Genomic DNA, 23,101 nt, shown 5'->3' on the forward strand with positions numbered 1-23,101 from the left:
GTTCTCTTAGCCCCACCCTACTCATCTTCTCCTCATAAGAAAATCCGCCCCATGCCCAGGATCAACCAACTGAACCTTCTCTGGGCTGCCTCCAATGGAAGTATCTATTTCCTTCGATAAGGTGACCAAAACGATTCACAATATTCCAAATGTCATATGACCCATTCTTTGTATACTTTCAGCAAGACCTCCATGTTTTAATATTCCACTCCCTTTGAAATAAAGGTCAACATTCCATTTGCCTTCCCTGTTATCTTCTAAACTTGGATAGTAGTTTTTTGAAATTCTGAGTCAATCACATTGCTGTGGATCTGGAATCACATGTAGGCCAGGTAAGGGCAATAGTTTTCCTTCCCTAAAGGACATTAGTGAACCAGATTGGTGTTTATTGCAATTGACGGTGCTTATGTGATTGCCACTACACCAGCTTTTTTAATTCTAGGTTTATTAATTTAATTCACGTTTTACCACCTACCAAGGTAGAATTTGAACATTAACTTGGATCTCAGGGTTATGAGTTCAGTAACAACACCGTATTGCCAGTGGCTCACCATGAGGTGGCAGGGTAAGATCTTTAGAATTAATTTCAGATTCATCCTGTCAGTGACTTTTCAACGGTCCACCTACTGAACAGATTATATGCGTGCTAGTACAGGCCATACAAACGTCAACACAAAAGTTAGCTTCCTTTCTGCATTCAGGTTAAGTATCAGCTGTCTTGAATAAATTGACTTCTTATTTCTTTTCAGGCGTCTGATGATGGAACTGTTTTGAACCCCTGTTTTAACAAAGGGTACACAAGAACCATCAATGTGACTGCATTCTTTGACAGTCCATGCACATCTATACAGCACAGTACAACTCACCAAATAGTGACGGTCATTGGGACAGGGAGCCCTGACCAATGCAGTCACGACATCAGAAGTATCTTTAATTTCAGTGTTTGTACCTGGAGCAGCTGTTCATTTGATGGGGTTTACCAGCCCAAGGTCCATGGGAAATTTGGAGTAAGTATTAAACATATTGCATGAAACTCTCTCATTCTAAACAAAACAATTGTGAAACACGTTCCTTCACACTGTTCCCTCAGTTCACCACAAATAGTGGCATATGGTACAAAATCCAGGAAGTGATGCTGAAACTTTGTGGAGCATTGGTTGGACCTAGTTGGAGTATTTTGCTCAATGTTTCTACCCACACATTAGAAAGGATGTCAAGGACTTCAAGAAAGAATAGAGGAAATTTATCAGAATAGCACCAGAGATGGGAACTTAGTTATATGGAGAAACTGGATATTTTCCTGACAGGAAAATGGAGTGTTTATAATTAGGAATGTTTTATATCGACTAAATAAGGATATGGATATAAGTTTGTTCGCTGAGCTGGAAGGTTCGTTTTCAGACGTTTTGTCACCAATCTAGGTAACATCATCAGTGAGCCTTCGGTGAAGCACTGGTGTTATGTCAAAAAAGAACAGGAAATGACATCATGAACACAGGAAATGACATCACCAACCCAAGGAAACCTAAACAGATAAATAGAAAGTGGGACATAACGCCAGTGTTTCACCGGAGGCTCACTGATGATGTTACCTAGAATGGTGATGAAACGTCTGAAAACTAACCTTGCAGCTCAGCGAGCAAACTCACATCCAGAACCTCAACCTGAGCTACAAATCTTCTCAAAACTCGCTAAATAAGGATAAATTATTTCGGTTGACAAAAGCATCAGTAACCTGATGACACGGGAAATTAGCAAAACAGCTAGATGAAGAATGTTCATTATGGAGAAAATTGGTTCAGCCTGAAAAACATTACCTGAAAAGGCAGATTAAATTGTAAGAAACAGATTAAATAGTAACGTTCAGAAGGAAATTAGATAAATTCTTAAAGAAATACATCTGTGAGGAAAGGATGGGGTAATTGAAATTGGGATTAATTGAAAATGACTGACAGAGCCATCACAGTCGCGATGAGCTAAATGGCCTTCTTCATTTTCCTTCTCCTTCTCTCACTTTACATGAGGACACCACAATGCTGGTTGATCAACCTGCTGCATTTCCTCCTCTCAATCTGCATATTCCTCTTCCAATCACAATACAATTTCTCATTACTGCATCTTTCCACTTGGCTTCATATCATCTTCTTCATCTTCCTGGCAACTTTGGCTCCATCATTTATGTCACCACATTTCCTCTTTCTCATTCTGCAGTTGTAACCATGGCAATCTGTCCAGGCCAATGGGTGAGACAAGAACCAAGATACTGTTCTTTGTGGATTGAGTTTTTTAAATACTCAGTCTTACAGCCCCATACACCAGTTCAATCTGTTTCCCTTTTTATTTATTTTTAAATTGAACCATTTTTTTTCAGAATCAATCCGTTCAGAAATGTTATTATACACCTCTCAAGGAGATGGGACTAGAACCCAGGCCTTCGGTTCAGAGTTAGGGACACTACCACTGTGCCACAAGGGAAGTGCTTTCACACAGTTTTTTTCCAATCTCCTGCATTACTTTTGAACTTTATTCAACAACATTAAACCACCATGTTTCCATTACTAACCAGTTTACATGCAGAGCTTCTAAGATTTTAGAGTAGATTTGTAGCTCGGGTTGTGGATGTTGTAGTTGGTTGGCTCGCTGAGCTGGTTCGTTGTTTTTCCGCAGATATTTCATTATCCTGCAGGGTAACATCATCAGTGCAGCCTCCAATGAAGCACTGTTGTGTTTTCCTGCCTGTTATTTCAACTCTGGAGTCCGTTGAACTGGATTACCTCACTTCCAGTTTTCTTTTGCAGTGGAATGAACATGGGGGTCAAGGTCTATGTGTATGTTGCTGCTCATGCAGAGCATGTCAAAAGTGTACTCTTTTATATCTGTTTAATTAATCAATTAATCCCAATTATCTGCTCAACAATTTGTTGTAATAACAGACCAGACCATTGCAAACCCTTTTAAGCTATTTTTTTTGATGCTCCTATGATCTTCATGGACCCTACCGTGTACTGGTTCCTGATTTTTGTCCTTTCCTGTTACTCTACACATACGTTCTCAGGATCCATATCTTCTCAGTGTCATGTCGTTGCTTTTCTCTCGCGCTCATGTTGCTCAAGTTTCTGCATGACATAACTAGGCTGCTGTAAACTATCTTGCAGATCATACCTTTCAGTTTTAAAGCTACACTTCTGAAATCATAGCACTCAACTGCACTATCTTTTTCCAATTTCTCCAGTCAGAGCTAATCCATTGTTGAATTTGTCTTGCCTGAGTGACCTCCTGATATGCTATAAGATTAAATGAGGTATTAAATAGCACTGGTCCCCACGACTATATTCTGGAATTTCCTATCAGTGTTTTGCAGGGTTACGGGAGAAAATTAATCATCTCTATAAAACCTAAACAATATTCTGGAGAATAGTCAAGGTTTATGGGACATTTGTGGTTGACAAATGCTGACTGGTCAAACTGAATTTTCCTCATTCCATTTCTCCTTCTATTTCCACAGGCATTCTCTGCGTATTATTTTGTGATGGATTTTTTTAATCTTACAAATGAAAAGCCTTATGATTTGTCCACAGTAAAGCATACAGTGATGGAGTTCTGTTCGAAGCCATGGGGTGAGGTAGGTGAGAGCTCTTTGGCCTAGTGTGAAGCTTCTGCAAAACGAGCTGCCCCGGCCTCTGAATCCGGGGATGCAGAAAGGGCCTTGGATTGACACAGCACTGGTTGGCCTGTACTGGTACTGGAGTTTACTACAGCAAGAGGCACCGATTTTGTTGCAGAATCTCAGGCATGTACCAATTGGAGCTCTCAGTGCATGAGGATTAATAGGTAGAAGGAATCTGTACAAGGTAGAATTCAGCAAGAAGGCCACTTCATTTGCCATTTGCCTTTGTACTGAGCTGACAGAGTTACATCCGGGTACACAGTCACAACCCTGAGAGTGGCATCATACAACAGCCAGCATCTTGATTTCTGAAGAACCAGTTACAAATTTTCACAGAGCTGAGGGACTAAATCTTTATGACTAAAGAATGTCACCATGAGAAAATAAATGATCCGGTCCAATACTGTTTCTTCCCTGGCCAAAGTTGAACCTCCAATCAGGAAAGTAAATGCAAAAGCATAAAACCTCAGCCATGATAATAAAATGTGAGGCTGGATGAACACAGCAGGCCAAGCAGCATCTCAGGAGCACAAAAGCTGACGTTTCGGGCCTAGACCCTTCATCAGAGAGGGGGATGGGGTGAGGGAACTGGAATAATTAGGGAGAGAGGGGGAGGCGGACCGAAGATGGAGAGAAAAGAAGATAGGTGGAGAGGAGAGTATAGGTGGGGAGGTAGGGAGGGGATAGGTCAGTCCAGGGAAAACGGACAGGTCAAGGAGGTGGGATGAGGTTAGTGGGTAGATGGGGGTGCGGCTTGGGGTGGGAGGAAGGGATGGGTGAGAGGAAGAACCGGTTAGGGAGGCAGAGACAGGCTGGACTGGTTTTGGGATGCAGTGGGTGGAGGGGAAGAGCTGGACTGGTTTAGGGATGCGGTGGGGGAAGGGGAGATTTTGAAACTGGTGAAGTCCACATTGATACCATTAGGCTGCAGGGTTCCCAGGCGGAATATGAGTTGCTGTTCCTGCAACCTTCGGGTGGCATCATTGTGGCACTGCAGGAGGCCCATGATGGACATGTCATCTAAAGAATGGGAGGGGGAGTGGAAATGGTTTGCGACTGGGAGGTGCAGTTGTTTGTTGTGGACTGAGCGGAGGTGTTCTGCAAAGCGGTCCCCAAGCCTCCGTTTGGTTTCCCCAAAGTAGAGGAAGCCACACCGGGTACAGTGGATGCAGTATACCACATTGGCAGATGTGCAGGTGAACCTCTGCTTAATGTGGAATGTCATCTTGGGGCCTGGGATAGGGGTGAGGGAGGTGGTGTGGGGGCAAGTGTAGCACTTCCTGCGGTTGCAGGGGAAGGTGCCGGGTGTGGTGGGGTTGGAGGGCAATGTGGAGCGAACAAGGGAGTCACGGAGAGAGTGGTCTCTCCGGAAAGCAGACAGGGGTGGGGATGGAAAAATGTCTTGGGTGGTGGGGTCGGATTGTAGATGGCGGAAGTGTTGGAGGATGATGCATTGTATCCGGAGGTTGGTGGGGTGGTGTGTGAGAACGAGGGGGATCCTCTTTTGGCGGTTGTGGTGGGGGCGGGGTGTGAGGGATGTGTTGCGGGAAATACGGGAGACGCGGTCAAGGGCGCTCTCGATCACAGTGGGGGGAAAGTTGCGGTCCTTGAAGAACTTGGACATCTGGGATGTGGGGGAGTGGAATGTCTTGTCGTGGGAGCAGATGCGGCGGAGGCGGAGGAATTGGGAATAGGGGATGGAATTTTTGCAGGAGGCTGGGTGGGAGGAGGTGTATTTTAGGTAGCTGTGGGAGTCGGTTGGCTTGAAATGGACATCAGTTACAAGCTGGTTGCCTGAGATGGAGACTTCCTACAGACTAAAGGGGTGGCCATGGGCACCCGCATGGGCCCCAACTATGCCTGCCTCTTTGTAGGTTACGTGGAACAGTCCCTCTTCCGCACCTACACAGGCCCCAAACCCCACCTCTTCCTCCATTACATTGATGACTGTATCGGCGCCGCCTCTTGCTCCCCAGAGGAGCTCGAACAGTTCATCCACTTCACCAACACCTTCCACCCCAACCTTCAGTTCACCTGGGCCATCTCCAGCACATCCCTCACCTTCCTGGACCTCTCAGTCTCCATCTCAGGCAACCAGCTTGTAACTGATGTCCATTTCAAGCCCACCGACTCCCACAGCTACCTAGAATACACCTCCTCCCACCCACCCTCCTGCAAAAATACCATCCCCTATTCCCAATTCCTCCGCCTCCGCCGCATCTGCTCCCACGACAAGACATTCCACTCCCCCACATCCCAGATGTCCAAGTTCTTCAAGGACTGTAACTTTCCCCCCACTGTGATCGAGAACGCCCTTGACCGCGTCTCCCGTATTTCCCGCAACACATCCCTCACACCCCGCCCCCCACCACAACCGCCAAAAGAGGATCCCCCTCATTCTCACACACCACCCCACCAACCTCCGGATACAACGCATCATCCTCCGACACTTCCGCCATCTACAATCCGACCCCACCACCCAAGACATTTTTCCATCCCCACCCCTGTCTGCTTTCCGGAGAGACCACTCTCTCCGTGACTCCCTTGTTCGCTCCACATTGCCCTCCAACCCCACCACACCCGGCACCTTCCCCTGCAACCACAGGAAATGCTACACTTGCCCCCACACCACCTCCCTCACCCCTATCCCAGGCCCCAAGATGACATTCCACATTAAGCAGAGGTTCACCTGCACATCTGCCAATGTGGTATACTGCATCCACTGTACCCGGTGTGGCTTCCTCTACTTTGGGGAAACCAAGCGGAGGCTTGGGGACCGCTTTGCAGAACACCTCCGCTCAGTCCGCAACAAACAACTGCACCTCCCAGTCGCAAACCATTTCCACTCCCCCTCCCATTCTTTAGATGACATGTCCATCATGGGCCTCCTGCAGTGCCACAATGATGCCACCCGAAGGTTGCAGGAACAGCAACTCATATTCCGCCTGGGAACCCTGCAACCTAATGGTATCAATGTGGACTTCACCAGTTTCAAAATCTCTCCTTCCCCCACCGCATCCCTAAACCAGCCCAGTTCGTCCCCTCCCCCCACTGCACCACACAACCAGGCCAGCTCTTCCCCTCCACCCACTGCATCCCAAAACCAGTCCAACCTGTCTCTGCCTCCCTAACCGGTCCTTCCTCTAACCCATCCCTTCCTCCCACCCCAAGCCGCACCCCCATCTACCTACTAACCTATTCCCACCTCCTTGACCTGTCCGTCTTCCCTGGACTGACCTATCCCCTCCCTACCTCCCCACCTATACTCTCCTCTCCACCTATCTTCTTTTCTCTCCATCTTCGGTCCGCCTCCCCCTCTCTCCCTATTTATTCCAGTTCCCTCTCCCCATCCCCCTCTCTGATGAAGGGTCTAGGCCCGAAACGTCAGCTTTTGTGCTCCTGAGATGCTGCTTGGCCTGCTGTGTTCGTCCAGCCTCACATTTTATTATCTTGGATTCTCCAGCATCTGCAGTTCCCATTATCTCTGATACAATTTAAACCTCAGCCATGAACTCACTGATGCCAAAGAGGCCAACATTTCTTCATACCTTTTTACCTTCCAATATTTTTAGCCTTCCCTCCAGGTTTTTGCATTCCTCACCTTATTTTCTTTTGGTTCTTGTTTATTTTATCAGTAGGAGTGTTTGAAGTAATGTTTAATAAGTGCCCCAACTCAAATGAAATCACTCAGCAGAGGAAGAAGTCGCATGACTACAGCAAGCCAGCCAGTACACTATGTATAAAATGCATTTCTTCAAACTTCTCAGTTTTCATTTTAAAAGGCTGCATGTACTGGAACTTTGTAGCCACAAGTTACCCACCCTATACAGTTCACAAAGAAAATCCATTAACAAATTGTCTTCATTCCAGCCAGTTCCATTTTTGAAAGTCTTTGCGGGTTAATTGCACACACCATTCTTAAATTGCGCATGTCTACGAATGATATACGTGTGTGTTGTTGGTGGTTTTTCTGGGATCTGCTTGTTCCTAGGATTAAGTTTCTTCTCAAGGCAGTGTCATTATGTGGTAATTGTCTCACTTTGTGGTTTTTCTATATGTTCGCTCATGTAGCATATACCACAGCAGGCCAGGTTCTTCTGAGACAGATGTCTTGAAGTTTATTTATAACACTAACTATTTATGTGCCTATAATATTATAGGTTGCTCGCAGTCTGTATTCTGTGTTTAATAATGTAATTGTACATTGCATACACAGCTGACTGACTGAAGACTCTACACTGATTCAGTGACACAGAGTGACTGCAGGGGAAACGTGTACCTTTATACCAGAACATCACATGTCATGATGCCATATAACTGTCTGAAAGGTACAGGCCTGTCTGATGTGGAACGTTCTATACAATACAACAGTATCTGTTGTTGCTGAGCTATTTCCTTTGTTGAGGAACAGCCAGCCTCTGGAACTGATGATTGTTATCTACTTGGGGTAGATGGTGGGATGACATCTTCCTGATTAGTTTGCTGATGTGAAGGAACAGCTTCTATACTTCTACGTATTTTTGCAGTTGTGATGCTATATTTGCAATTCACATTCATCGTGTATGGTTGAGATGACTGCACAGATCCCAAGTTGCCATGTGGGCTTATTCTTGTTGAGAGTGTTGAACATTTATACTCTGGCTTCCAATGCTCAGTTTTATCAATGATTTGGGAGATTTATCAAAGTGAAATTTGGCTTTCTGTCACTTTACCTTGATTTTATCATACACACTTTCTAATTCTTCTGGTTTTAGTGATTTTCACTGTTGTTTCAGTCTTTTAATTTGACTTTGGATAGTGTGGAGATAATGCATGGTGTTGAATATCCCAACGTTCTTCACAAGTGAATTGAGGGCCTCAGTCACTCACCAGGGAATGCTAAAATGTCAAAAGTATGCTTTCAGTCATTTTACAGTCTCTCTGGTGGTCACTGATGTCAGCTGGTCTAACTCACAGTAGTCAGAACAATAGTTAACATGTCAATCATTGACAAGATAATCAGTTTCTTTGAAAGCGAAGACATCTGCTCCAGGCTTCATCTGTAATCTGTCTTGGAGGTCACATGTTTAGCTTGATAATCATTACAAGCTCTGCACTGGCAGATTTTGGTCCTGAACCTCATTGCTCATGTTCTGTCAGTAGGGTACTCCTCATGCCTTCCTCAGACTAGAAGCAATTCCATGGTGCTTGCATGGATGTGCTTCAGCATTTCTTTTCTCACCTTGTAAGACATAAAGACATTGTTTCATTTGTACAAGATTCTCTTTTGGGCTATCCCTTCATCTTTGTTTGCCCACTGCTCTCTTACAGCAACACGTTTTGCTTTGCATGTCTCGGCCACTACATCTTGCAGCACTTGGAGAGCTGCATCTTGCTTGATTTCGGCAAGATTCTGCTCCTTCAAATTCAACGTCTGTTGAGTTGACAACTTCCAGAACAAGTCAAGCTGTTATTTCTCAATCAAGTTGGAAGATTTCACACTCTCTGTCTTAGCATCTTCAACAGTTTTCTCAGAAGCGCTGCTCTTGACAGTATATTATCACTGTACATTTGTTTCCCATGCCATTATGTCATATACAAATTATATCTCTGAAAACAAGGTAACAGTATTTGTAGATGCTTTGGAGCAGATAAAAACAGAAGGAAGATGCTTTGAAGTGGTTTATGTCTCTCCCAAACAGCTGTTGATTAAAATACAACCAAAGACAAGAACTACACACTTTCTTGGTCTGAGTTTAGCATCATTCTGTTCACATTGATACCCTAGATACAAATGCAACTGGTTATCTTTGCTGAATAAGGGTTGCTCCTAGTCCAATTTCATTGGCAGAACACTATAATGAGCCTTCATTGTCGTCCTAGTATCTCAGCACAAGAGTTATCACTAGTTGTTTGATTAGAGCGAAAGCAGCATCTTCTTCTGTGCCCGAATAACCTAAATATCCTTAAAGTGAACTTGCAAAGATTTTCATATTCTGCTGACAAATTGGGCAATTACTTTGCCAAATCATTCACAAATCCGGCACGGTGGCTCAGTGGTTAGCACTGCAGCCTCACAGCACCAGGGACCTGGGTTCGATTCCAGCCTTGGGTGACTGTCTGTGTGGAGTTTGCACATTCTCCCCATGTCTGCACGGGTTTCCTCCAGGTGCTCCGGTTTCCTCCCACAGTCCAAAAGATGTGCAGGCTAGGTGGATTGGCAATGCTAAATTGCCCGTAGTATTCAGGGTGTGTGGGTTATAGGAGGTTGGGTCTGGGTGGGATGCTTCAAGGGGCAGTGTGGACTTGTTGGGCTGAAGGGCCTGTTTCCACACAGTAGGTAATCTAATCCAAAAAGTGCTTTCATACCTGCTGATTGCTGAATGTTTGTTCCAGCTCTCACCATCTAATTAGGGTCTCGACAAAATATTTTTGCAGTTAGTACATAACCCAAGTACTTAACCTTTCATTTTAATCACATTTTTTAAAATTCAGCTTCAGGTATTCTGGCGAGCCCTGTCAAGGAGGCACACTAGATTTGTGGGCTGAGAGGCCACTTCTATCGTATGTGTAATCTTATTGATCATCCACAAAAGCTTCCACTCTGGGAATCTTTCTGATTTATCATGTGCTGTCTGTATTGATACTCTCTTGGACTGGTGGACATGTCAAATGCCATGAGCATCAAGAGCTGTATTTCTAGGATGGAGACCCGGAATGTCGGTAGATTCTATGAAAAGTGCTGCTTTCATTCAGCTTCACTTGCCTGTGACTATCCTTCACATTGAGTGAAGTAAAGATCTTTCCCTTGACAAATTGTTGGAAAATTTCTTTATCGGTTGGAATGTGGCTATGAAGCCTATTCAAAACTTTATTGACATACTTTGGATCTGTGTACACTCTCATTCTTCCTGTATTTTTTCACTGCTGTCATGCTACTAATCCAGTCTATAGGATTGCTACTTTCTTGATCACTCCCTTGTTTTTCCTTCTCTTCTAGCTTGTCTTTCAGGCTGGACCGAGGGTATATGGAACTCTACTTGGCTGATGTTGCATTAGTTTGTCTCTCATCCACATCGAGATGATACTCACCAGTCAGATATCTATGACCTTCTATGATCATAAGACATAGGAACAGAAGTAGGCCATTCAGTCCATCCAGCCCACTCTACCATTCAATGAGATCATGGCTGATCTGTTAACCCTCTGCTCCACTTTCCTGCCTTTTCCCTACAACTATCACTTCCCTTCCCAATTTAAACAAAAGTCTATCAGCCTGGGACATACTTAAGAACTCTGCGGTAAAGAATTCCACAGATTCTCACTATGCTCTGAGAAGAAATTCCTCCTCCTTCCTGTCTTCAATGTGTGATCCCTTATTCTGTACGTCTGAAAACATCTTTGTAATCATTTAGGGTCTGTTCAGCAGTGTGGCTTTGTGGTCTGCTAAATGCTCAAATCACTTCTGGCAAGTGTTGGGGTTACAAGTCTTAGCAAGTTTTAGACTTGTTTTAGCTGAGAGAAGATTTTGCCTAATGTCTTTTCTCTATGGATTGAGCTTTCGGCTTCACGTGTCCTCTTTGGAAAAGTATCATTCCATCATATAATCTCAACTATGCTGCGATTTTCAAGTCGCTGTCTTGAAATTCCAGCTGTCTCATTCCTTTCATCCTCGATAGCATCAGGGAATGGACAATTCACGCCCATTCTTTCCCAGCGCTTCATAGGTGCAGTGTGATTTTAATTCTTTGTATTTTTTTTTCAAAAGAGAAGGAACCAGCTCTCTCCAAGCTCTAAAAAACAGTACAATTTCAGCTGGAGTTTTCTGATGCTGTTTCAAGAGAAGTGTTTCATTGCCTGCACCCAATGAAAATGAAACATGCTTACAGCAGAGACAGAGGTCATATGATGACAGCACACCAGCCAATGTACTATTTACAAATGCATTTTCCAAATCAGCTCAGTGGTAGCTTGATTTTAGGGTTAGCTCTGTTAGTGTTGCTTGATGCTACTGTAAATACAAGATCCCCAAATTACATTAGTGTTTGACTGTCAATCTAATTTCTGCACACCTCGTGTTGTAGGATGAGAGAAACAAATATGTGGATTAATCACAGGAGTTGCATATTTGGTTTCTTTTCATGGTATTAATTTATTCCCAATAGGTTAGAAATTCATTCTCGATTAATGAAAAATATCTGAGCGAAAACTGCTTCGCTGGACAATACATCCTCAGCCTCCTGCAGAATGGTTACAATTTTACGTCCAGTAATTGGGAAACAATCAACTTTTTGAGAAAGGTTTGTATCCTGTTTATTATTTTTCTCAATATCTCAAACCATTGCTGACCACTACATCTGTAATATTGCCCATTGCTACCTGCACCACCTACTCATCTGCTGCTGAAACTCTTTGTTGTGCTTTTGCCTCCTGCAAACTTGAGTTTACTACATTTCCAGGTTAGGCTTTCACCTTCCATCCTCCATAATCTCCTGCACATCCAACACTCTCTGTCTTCTAACCCTTACCAAGAACTGAGGGCCCCTCACCGAGTCACAATTTTAGTTTAGGGAGAACATTGATCCCCCCTCAGTCCACTGGCTAGAATAATTTCAACATCTCTATTTGCTGCATACACGGTTCTTAAATGTTCCACTGTTTATCATTGCATTACGCTGAGAGTCCTTTCATGTGTTGATAAGTTGGAAGAAATTTTCCTCCTATCATTACTAACCTTTACATCTACAGTTAAATGCTATGATATCTTGACCTATCCATACAATTGAAATTCACTGATTGGCCTCCTGCTGCGTAGTGTCCTTTCAGTAAACCTGAGCCACATGCTCAATGTTCCCTTCCAAATCTGAAGAGCTTTATGTCCAATTGTTCCTGAACACTCAAATCTTTAAGAATGGGCCAATCCTAGTAGGCTTTTTCTACATCAATTCCAGTACTTAAATGTCTCAATGACCAGAATTGAACATAGTACTTAAGGTGCAACCTGATCAGAACTGACAATATTCCACTTTTCTGAACAGAAATCTATACAGTTTGAGACATACTTGGACCTGTTTGTTATTTAACATTATGTTGCCTAAATCACTGCTGTGCATTGGCAAAATATTGTTCTTTGGATTTGTGATTGACAAACCACTTGGATCCAAGGGCCATAGCATTTGTTACGATGCTCATTACCCAAGTTCCCTTCTGAGCTGCTGTCTACCCTGACTTGAAAATATATTTCTGTTCCTTCACTGTTACTGGATCAAAATCCTGGAATTGTTTACAGGCAGCACATGGACTGCAGTTGTTTAAGAAAGCAGCTCTCCATCACACTGTCAAGTGCAACTAGGGAGGGCAATAAACACTGGCCAGCCAGCAATGCCCAAATCCTAAGAGTGAATAAAGAAATTGAATTGATAGATTTCTAGATAATAATGATATTACGTTATCAGAATAATGACTGAGCAAGGTGAGGAATTAGAACATCAGCCTTGAACTACATGAATGATAAAGCATACTTGAAGACCCAAATGGCTTACTCCTACTCCTCATCCCAATGTTCCTATGTCCACCTCTATTTTAAAGGTCCTACCAGGGCCACCCTGTCCACATTTCAGCCTTAGTTCAAACGTGGACAAAAAAGTTAAATTGCAGAACTGAGATGAGAGAGACTGCACTTGACATCAAGGCTGTTGTTGATTAAGTGTGGTGTAAAGGAGCTTGAGTCAGTGGAGAGAAGGGAAGAACTCTTTGCTGGTTGGAGTTATGCCTGATGCAAATTTAGCTGATAGTTATGAGTACTCGCTAATCTATACACTGTCTCACCCTGTTGGTGCATCTGACCACAGTAGACTGGAGCTTTCCTGTGACAGTGCAGACTCTCCATTTGCACAATCCAGGCATGGTCCACCCTTGCCAGGCCAGCAGCCTGCTCCTCCACAGAGGTGTAGATCTGTATATGAGACATCCCCAACCCCATATTCAACCAGTCTGAGATCTGACCCTGCAACTGTGAGCAATTTGTTCCCACAGACAGAAGAATTGAGTTTGATTCTAATGGATACATGATCATTTTCTGAGTACACTTGATTATTGCCAGCCCTGAGCCCTCCTGAGTAAGTATCAACTCAATCCTGAACTGACAACAATGACAGTATGAGACAGGGACAGAAATTACAAGCATCAGTGCCACTGCCCCAGCCGCGCTTCTATCGACCTCACTAGTCAGACTCGCAGTGGCTCCCTTGGCCGAGCCACTCCCCCCCTCTCTCTTCATCTTCCTGACCCCAGCCTCAAACCAAACACAATGAGCCCTCTCAAACTCTGGGTCCTTGTCTGATGTACCCCTGCCTTAGTGGGTCCTGGCTGCCACACCCTCATTTTATATATTCCACCTGCTGAGCCTCAAGGTGATCATATCATGGTTTTATTGCCTGCCCAACACTGACTGCAGGGATGTTCCTGGGTCACAATGAGTAAATGATTATCTGGCTACCTTTTTCTGAATATTGTACTAGAACCTTCAAAGCTGGCAGGTTAAGGGCAAGAGCCTGTTGATTTGCTATGCTCTTAGCACACATGTTATGAACCAAGTGATTTATATAAGAGGAGCTAACCTGTTACTGAACAGCAGTCTCTCTCACTTTCTCACACCTAACTCCATAACAAGAGATTCCTCTCCAGTCTCTGTCTCTGTCTCTGTCTCTCTCTCTCTCTCTCTCTCTCTCTCTCTCTCTCAGGCTCTCTCTCTGAACTTCCCTCTAGCTTTTTTAGCATCATTTTAAACAAAGAGCTCAGATTTTTTCCCTCTAATATGCATTTATTTGTGAAAAATGGAATTACTCTGTTCAGCTCATTTACTAACATCCAATTCCATTGTTTGTCCTAATTTATCACCAGCAAATGTTATTTAATTTGTGTCCAGCTTCTGAATCCAAAGCCTCAAAAGTACAATTATTGTGTGTGTCTAAATCCCGTTTCACTTTTCCTATCTCAATAATCTCTCTCACTCCATGATATCCTCCCCAAGAGTCTCTATTTTGTTCACTGCAGCATCCTATCTCTCTCCCTTTCCTCTTTGCTCTGTCAACTTACTTGAGAAGAAAATCATCTGCAGGCAGACATTGGCTTGCTTCCACCTATTTTCAATTGCCCTGTTTTGTAGCCACCTAACGTTCTTATCTATTTCTATATTTTTCTGCGTTACAGTCTGTTTACATCATAGTTACTCAGATGTTTTTCTTGTTTGCAGATTAAAGGAACCAGTGCTGGTTGGACACTTGGATACATGATGAATCTTACAAATATGATACCTGCAGAACCTCCTTATACCAAACCCCTCACCAATGCCTCATATTTAACAGCCGTGATCATCATCTCCATCTTCCTCTTCTTTCTGCTAGTCACTGGATTTCTTATTTTTAGGAAGAAAGTTTTCAAAACACAAAATAAGCCATAATGATTTTTACAATTGGATGCTCATACCAAAGCTCTAACCATAAACTTCTCAAAACCATTCAGATAAAGCAACCAACTATCTAGCCAAAAACCTGAGCTGGAATTTTATTCTTTGTTGACCAAATGGCCACATTTTGCCATGGAAATTGTTATGGCATGCCTTCCATCATCTTCAGGTTGACTCCAAATACCAGCAGTACACAGTGACAACAGTGTGTACCATCTACAAGATGCACTGAAGCAAATCACCAAGACTCCTTCAACAACACCTTCCAAACCTGTAACCCCTATCATTTGGAAGGACAAGGACACCAGCTAGATGGGAACTTCACCATCTAAGATGCTCCTCTCCTAGCCATATGCCATCCCAACTTGAAACTATATTATCATTTTTTCAGTATTGCTGGGTAAAAATCTTGGAACTCACTGCTTAACAGCACTATGTCCCTTCACCCCAAGGCCTGCAGTGGTTCAAGAAAGCAACTCCCTACCACCTTTGGCAGGCTAATTCAGAATGGGTAATAAATACTGACCTAGCCAAAACACCTACGTGCTGTTAAAAATGTATGAAATTATTTAACAAAATAAATTGACTTGTTTCCAATTTGGCTATATTCTCTCCAGCAGGCCTGGGCAGTGGAGTTTCCTTGGGATTGTTTAAGACTTACTGGATGAGCAATCATTCCTAATTCCAGCAGTGAGTTCTCTCAATATTGTAGTATTGAAATGACCAGGTATCTACTCATTAAGTACGCCCAACGCCTGAACTGGAATTTTATTCTTTGTTGACCAAATGGCTAAATTTTGCTATGGAAATTGTTATTACGTAACAATCATGTGGCAAATTCTAGCACTCAAACATGTGAAGTTAATTGTGAAAATAAGGAACTTGCTGCCTAACATGCCCTATTCTTTTATAAGTTGCTTTACACTGATATCTTACTGACCAACCTCTCATTCAAATACAAATGCATGCAGTTATTGTACTTACCTGATACATCTATGTTAAACTCACCAGAAAAAGTCCAACTTTATTGGAATGATAAATCTTAATTACTAGCAAATAACCCCTTTGGTTATGAAAATTAACTTTTACAAGCAAGGAGTCATTCTTTCAGACTTTCATTACTGGAGGTACAAAATATTTAATCTTTCTTTCCTTCTCTTTAAATCAGCTACAACAAACAAATAATATTGAATTTGTGTTTCTAACTTACACTTCATGATATAAAATCTGTACTGATTGTTAACAATTCTTCAGTCTGAGTTGTTTGGAGACTCATGTCCTTTGTTCACGTAGAAATTTCAGATCTTGTGGAGAGGGGGCTTTGTTTGGTCAGATGTTCACTACAGCAATGTCTGATGCCAAAGCCCATATGAAGTCTGTTAGTAAGATAACAGACTGGCAAGACTTGTTCATCACCTACCATTGATTTCAACCAACTGTGTCTGCACACATCTGACACACTTCCCAGTTTTTGTTGATACAATGTGGCTTGCAGTGGTCATAACCCCAGTTCAGTGTCAATCTGCACAAGGTAGCACTTACCACAGGGAATTGTGTGCAGCAAAAGCAGCTGGACTGACAATGCCACTGAGGCAGTGTTACAGTATATGTGATATCAATTGCTACATAGCATTAGACAGGCTGACATAATGTGGAATTTGCCCAACAAGTGCCAACAAATCAGCACTTACCCTATCACTCATCCTGTAATGTAGTCAACCTCTCTCTCACATTCACGAGTACCAACATCTTGGGAGTTATGATTGACCAGAAACTAAGCTAAACCAGAAATTTGTACACCACCACAGCAGAGCAGAGGCTGAGAATTCAGTGGCAGGTAACTCATGTCCTGGATCACTAATGCTTGTTCACCATCTACAAGGCACATGTTGGGTCTGTGAAGAACTGCTCTCCACTTGCCTCGATAAGTGCAGCTTCAAAAACAGTCAAGAAGCTCAACATCATCCAGATCAAAGCTTCTATTTGATTGGCACCCAATCCACTAACTTCCATTTCATTCCCTTCACCACCAATAAATAGTCAAAGCAGTATGTAACATCTACAAGATGTACTGCAACTGCTCATTGAGCCACTTTCAATCCCACCTTCCAATCTTGCAAATCATATCATCTAGAAGGACAAGGGCAACAGATATCTACGAGAACTAGCACCTGCAAGTTATCCTCCAAGCCTACTCCATCTTGACTTAGAAATATATCACTGTCTATTCACTGTCACTGGATCAAAATGCTGGAACTCCCTTCCTAATATGTGTTCCTATACCCACAAAGACTGCAGTTCGTCACCATATTCTCAAGGGCAATTACAGATTGGCAATAAATGCTGGCCTACCTAGAGATGCCTACATTCTGTAATTGAATAAAAAGCATGCTTGCATCCTCTACACAAAGCTGATCTGAATCTGTTCTCCTTCATGGTCTCTCACACTCTTCCCATTACAATTCACTGGATAATGGTTTCTGCATACGATGTGACTAAGGTCTCTGGTCTGATCCTGGGTCATGGAGAGTAATTGGATCACTGTGAATATGGCCTTGGCTGATATAGGTAATTCAACATACAAAAGACATCTAATTAGCCCATCAAGCCATGCTTGTACACATTTCATAATTTGGAAAGGATCAAAATTTGCACAGTCACAGCTTAAGGGGAACAATGCTCTCATAGTCCTCAGTATCAAAATGACTGTTATCCAAATCATAAATTCTGCAACAAATGTAAACCTTCCCTTTTTGTCCTTCTTCACCTGCCTGTGAAATACTGATGACACCATCCTCTTCCAACGCATCTCCATTTTAAAAGCCATAGAGTTGATAGGCCAAGTGTAGACCATTCGGCAGATCTAGTCTGTTTCACTTTCCTACCTTAACTGTTGACTCCTTGCTGATTAAAAATCTGTCTTTCTCAGCCTTGATTGCACTTAGCAATCCAGTCTTGAGAACCCTCTGCTGTAACAAAATTTCTACAGATTCATTACCCTCTGACAGAAGAAATTCCTCCTCCTCCTTGTCTTAAATGAGTGATTCCCCTAACTCTGAGATTATAATCTCTGCCCTAGACTCTCCGGAAAGACTGAAAAGAATTCTCTCACTTACCCTGTCAAGCCCCCGAAGAATCTTACATGTTAAAATAAGGTCTCATTTTTCTAAACTCCAATGAGTACAAGTCCAACCTATACAACTTATCCTCATAAGAAAATCCCTCCATACGCAGGATTGACCTAGTGAACCTTCTCTGGAATGCCTCCAATGCCAGTATCTTTCTTTAGGTAAGGGGATCAAAACTGTTCACACTATTCCAGGCATGGTCTATCAGATATTTTCTAATCAACCTGTTCAGAGATGTTACTTCACATCTCTGAAACAGGTGGGACTTGAACCTGAGCCTCTGGGTTCAGAGATGTGAACACTACCACAACAAGAGTCCTATCAGATATGGTCTGTTATTAAGCTGGGTGGGACTGGTCTCACCAGGTTCTATTCTTAACTAATAATAGCTAGAAAATCACCTGTAATGGCTTCTCGTCCTGCTCCCACACTTCTACTTGAAGAATTGATCTTTGATCTCACTATTTATTTTCCACATTCTTCCCCATTGTTACATAATCCAAAAGCAGTTGTGCAGTAATGACCCTGAGCTTGACCTTAGCCCTCCAGACTCCTCCACTATTGCTTAGCCTCCATCCAGTACTCATGGAACAGAAATTTCCTCAAATTAAAGACTGGGAACACTAAACCAATTGTTTTCTATCCCCATTCCAAACTGGATTAACTCCATCCCTTTCACTGGTAACAGGGAAAGATTAAGTCTGAGATTGATGCAGTACATTCTCAACATTTGCACCGTATTTGAGCCTGCAATGATGAGCTTCTGATTTAATATTTGTGCTATCACTAAGACAGCCTATTTCTACTACAACATAGTGTCTTCATTGCTTCTCAGTTCCTTTGCTGATGAAAATTTCATTTACATCTTTGTCAACACTGCGCTCAATTTTTGAATTCACTCCATGATGGTCTCCCACATTCTATGATCCATGAAATTAAGGCTATCCAGAACAACGACACCTATGTGTTAACTGGAGCAACTCCTGTTACCCAGTATTCCAACTTCTGGTCAAACAATGTTTTGACTTTAAAATTGTTTGTCTTATTTTCAAATCTGTTCAGAGCCTTTCAATCTCCTATACCTGAAAGTTCTAGCAACCACAACCTTCTTAGATACCAGCACTCTAACTCTGCCTGCTTTTGTCCCATATTTTAAATGCTTCACCATAGGCAGCTGTACCTTTGGTTTCCCTTTGGCGCCACGCTCTGGAATTCATTCCTTTTTTGAGAAGTTCCAAGATTGCTAAATAGATAAATCTGAGGTGGCCCACAGAGTCTTGTGGCAAAAAAAGCACCCAGTAGATAGCTTGAAGGTATTGAGAAGATAATCAGTACAATGAACTGAGTCCAGAAGAAATGAATGAAAGATTTACCTCCAAGAATAACTGGAATTGAGGACAATTAAAGTAATTTTCAGAGAACAGTGGTATCCGTACGGAAGATCATGACAGAATTAAATACTTACGTTTATTTATCTAAAGCAGAAAGGCTTAGGGGTAGTAAGGAGTGAAAAGTGTATAACAAATATAGTTATGACAGTAAGTAAAACAAAAAATGCTGGAGAAGCTCAGTGTGTCTGGGAGTATCTGTGAGAGAAATAACACAGTGTTGATGAATTATATGACTTCTTGAGAATGTACTGTCATATTGGACTCAAAATGTTAACTCTGTTTCTCTACCAGAGATAATACTGGACATTCTGCATTTCTCTAATTTCTCTTGTTTTAAATGGCCAGTGTTTGTAGTATTTTGCTTTCATTATAGTTATATTAGTGTTAAGACTGTTTGATTTGTTTAATTTTTTTATATACAAATAAAATTGTTTTTATTAAAAAGTTAAATCTTGTGGCATTAATTAAACCACTGACTGTTCTGCTTCCTCGTTGTTAACAGTATCTGCGTAATCTCTGCCACTTTAATTACATGCTCATTTTTGCTAATTTTATACGTGGCATTTTTGTAGTCCATGTACACAACATCAATTACATTTTCTTCATCCATACTCTGTTCTTTAAACAAATAACTCTAATTTGTTAGCTACCCACAATTTACCTTTGATAAATTTATGCTAATGCTCATCTATTACTCTATACTTAAACATGTACCTATTAATTTTATCCCAAATTCAGGTCTTTAAAAATTTTGCCAACATTGATATTTGGCTGACTGGCCTGAACTTGCTGGATTTATCACTTTTGAATCTTTTTGAGCAGGTGCTTAACAATTGCAATCTTTAGTACTCTGAAAACGCTCCCATATTAAAGGAAAATTAAGATTGCAACCAGAACTTCAGCAATTTCACCTTCACTTTCCTCAGAAATCTGGGATACTTCCACTTGTTCTACTTTGCTGCAAATCTTTAAATTAGCTCTGTCTTAACTTATCCAATTTCACTATTTCTTCCTTCAGTGTGATGTTGGCAACATCCAGTTTTTCTGGACAAGTGCTGAGTTACTTACTTTGGATCTTAATTATATCTTCATTGCTCAGATCAGTGAGTACAGGAATTGAGAAATCATATTGACATTGTACTGGGCACTGGATGAGGCCACTTTTGGAGTACTATGTACAGTTCAGGTTGCCTTGCCAAAGGACGGATATTATTGAATCGGAGAGTGTTCAGAAAAGATTTACCAGGATGTTGCAATGATTAGAGAGTTTGAGTTGAAAGGAGAGGCTGCTTAGCCTGGAACTTTTTACACTGGAGGGTAGAAGGTTGAAGGGTGGCCTTGTAGAGGTTTATAAGATCAAGAGGGAGCATAGATAAAGTGAATAGCAAGTCTTTGCCCTAGAGCGGGGGAGTTCAAAACTAGAGAGCATATTTGTAAGGTGAGAGGAGAAAAATTTAAAAGGGACCTGAGGGGCAACTTTTTCACACAGACAGTGGTTACTGTGTGGAATGAACTGCCAGAAGTGGTGGTAGATACAGGTACAGTTACAACATGCTAAATTGCCCTTTTGTGTTCGGGTATGTATAGGTTAGCTGTGTTAGCTATGAGAAATACAAGGTTACAGGGAAAGTGTAGGGGATGGTTCTGGGTGGGATGTTCTTCAGAGGGTTGATGTGGACTTTTTGGGCTTAATGACCTGTTTCCGCACTGTCGGTATTCTATGATTTTATGAACATTTAAAAGACATTTGGTCAGGCACCTGAATAGGAAAGGTTTATAGCCAAATGCAGGCAAGTAAAACTAGTTTAGTTTGGGAAACTTGGTTGGCATGTATAAGTTGGATTGAAAGGTCTGTTTCTGTGCTGTATGACTCAATGGGTCTCTAAGTTCCCTGTCAGTTTCAATTTGACTATCCAGCCAAGAATTTATTTCCCTACTCTTCTCTTTCTCTCTCCTATACATTCAACTTAATTATCATATTATAAAACAGGACAGTGATATAACTTTTTTTTCTATTGCCATAGAGTAACACAGCATGGAAACAGACCCTTCAGTCCAACTCATCTGCACCAACCAGACATCCCAATCCAAGTCACATTTGCCAGTATTAATCCATATTCCTCTAAGTCCCCTTCCTGTTCATGTCTCCCTCCAGATGCCTTTTAAATGTCGTATTGTAGTTGCCTCTACCATTCCTCTGGCCATTTGTTTGACAACATGTACAGATAGTACATGTACTATCTGTATGAAAAAAGTTACCCTCAGGTCCCTTTCATAAAGTTTTCCCCTTTCTTCTTAAACCTATGCCCCCTAGTTTTGGACTTGCCCACCCTAGAGAAAATATTTTGGTTATTCACCTTCATGATTTTATAAATCTCTATATGGTCACCCCTTATCCTCTCGAGTCGATATCCTTCCTACAGAAGAGTGACAAGAGTTGTATGCAGTATTCTAAAAGTGGCCTAAACAATGTCCTGTGCAGCTGCAAAATGACATCCCAACCCTTACATTCATTGTTCTGACCAATGAAGGGAAACATGCCAAATACCTTATTCGCTGCCCTGTCTTCCAGCAACTCCACTTTCAAGGACTTACACACTTGCATACCTAAGAGTCTTTGTTGACAAACACTCCCCAAGACCCTGCCATTAACTGTATAAGTTTTTCCCTGGTTTGCCTTACCAAAATGGAACTCCTTGGCCTATTGACCCCTCTGATCAAGGTCCAGCTCTATATATCTATTTCGTGAAAGGAGCTCCGAAGTTCGTAGCCTCATGGAATCCCCACAGTGCGAAACGAGGTCTGCACAGATCCTCTGACTAGCATGTCGCTTAGACCCAGTCCCTTACCCTATCACCGTAACGTTACATTTACCGTGGCTAATCCACCTAGTTTGGGACTTCCACTTCCTTGGACGCTGCGGACAATTTAGTTGAATCAACTTTTCTTTCTCCTGCGAATGAGCCATAGCGTCCCGCGCTCCGTTACTGTTTCACATTTAATCAAGTAACCAGTACATCAGCGCAGGATACGGGCCAGCTTGCCACTGCGGCTTCAGGATACAACTTGAGCCAGCACCAAGGGACGCCCAGCTTTTCCGCTCCGTGGCTATTGTTACTTGCCGCCATGCGTTTAATCGCAGTTTCAGCAAGTTGCAGAGTAACCCTCTGATCCGCTCTGCCACATCCACACCGTCGGCAGTTCACAGCTGTGGAAGCTGGACTCGCAGCATTAACTCTCGTTCTCTCTCCGCAAATTATGCCAACTGCACTTTTTCCAGCAATTTATGTTTTTTCATGAAACTTATTTATTGACAAAAATCTTTACAACAACTTATTAGTTATTCAGAAGTAACTTGATATCTGTGCCAGTGTAGTAACAAGGTCCCGAACAATACAAACTTCTCAACTTACTTGTCGATTATTTCGAATCAAAACTTTGCAAGTGAACCTGTGTTTTATTACAGACT

General features: G+C 42.3%; 1 protein-coding gene across 3 annotated transcripts in view; it reads left to right on the plus strand.

The window, feature by feature from the left end:
- Nucleotides 1–20,017, plus strand: part of entpd1 (ectonucleoside triphosphate diphosphohydrolase 1) — a 118,257-nt gene extending 98,240 nt beyond the window's left edge. For all 3 annotated transcript variants that reach the window (XM_048551333.2, XM_048551332.2, XM_048551334.2), the window contains 4 exons: nucleotides 750–1,007; nucleotides 3,506–3,622; nucleotides 11,812–11,946; nucleotides 14,901–20,017. In XM_048551333.2, the coding sequence (XP_048407290.2) occupies nucleotides 750–1,007; nucleotides 3,506–3,622; nucleotides 11,812–11,946; nucleotides 14,901–15,107 (717 nt within the window). In that variant the 3' untranslated portion in view covers nucleotides 15,108–20,017. The remainder of the gene's footprint in view (nucleotides 1–749; nucleotides 1,008–3,505; nucleotides 3,623–11,811; nucleotides 11,947–14,900) is intronic.
- Nucleotides 20,018–23,101: the final 3,084 nt, after the last annotated feature.

This window comes from Stegostoma tigrinum, chromosome 20 (genome assembly GCF_030684315.1).
Source record: "Stegostoma tigrinum isolate sSteTig4 chromosome 20, sSteTig4.hap1, whole genome shotgun sequence".
NCBI classification, from domain to species: Eukaryota; Metazoa; Chordata; class Chondrichthyes; order Orectolobiformes; family Stegostomatidae; genus Stegostoma; species Stegostoma tigrinum.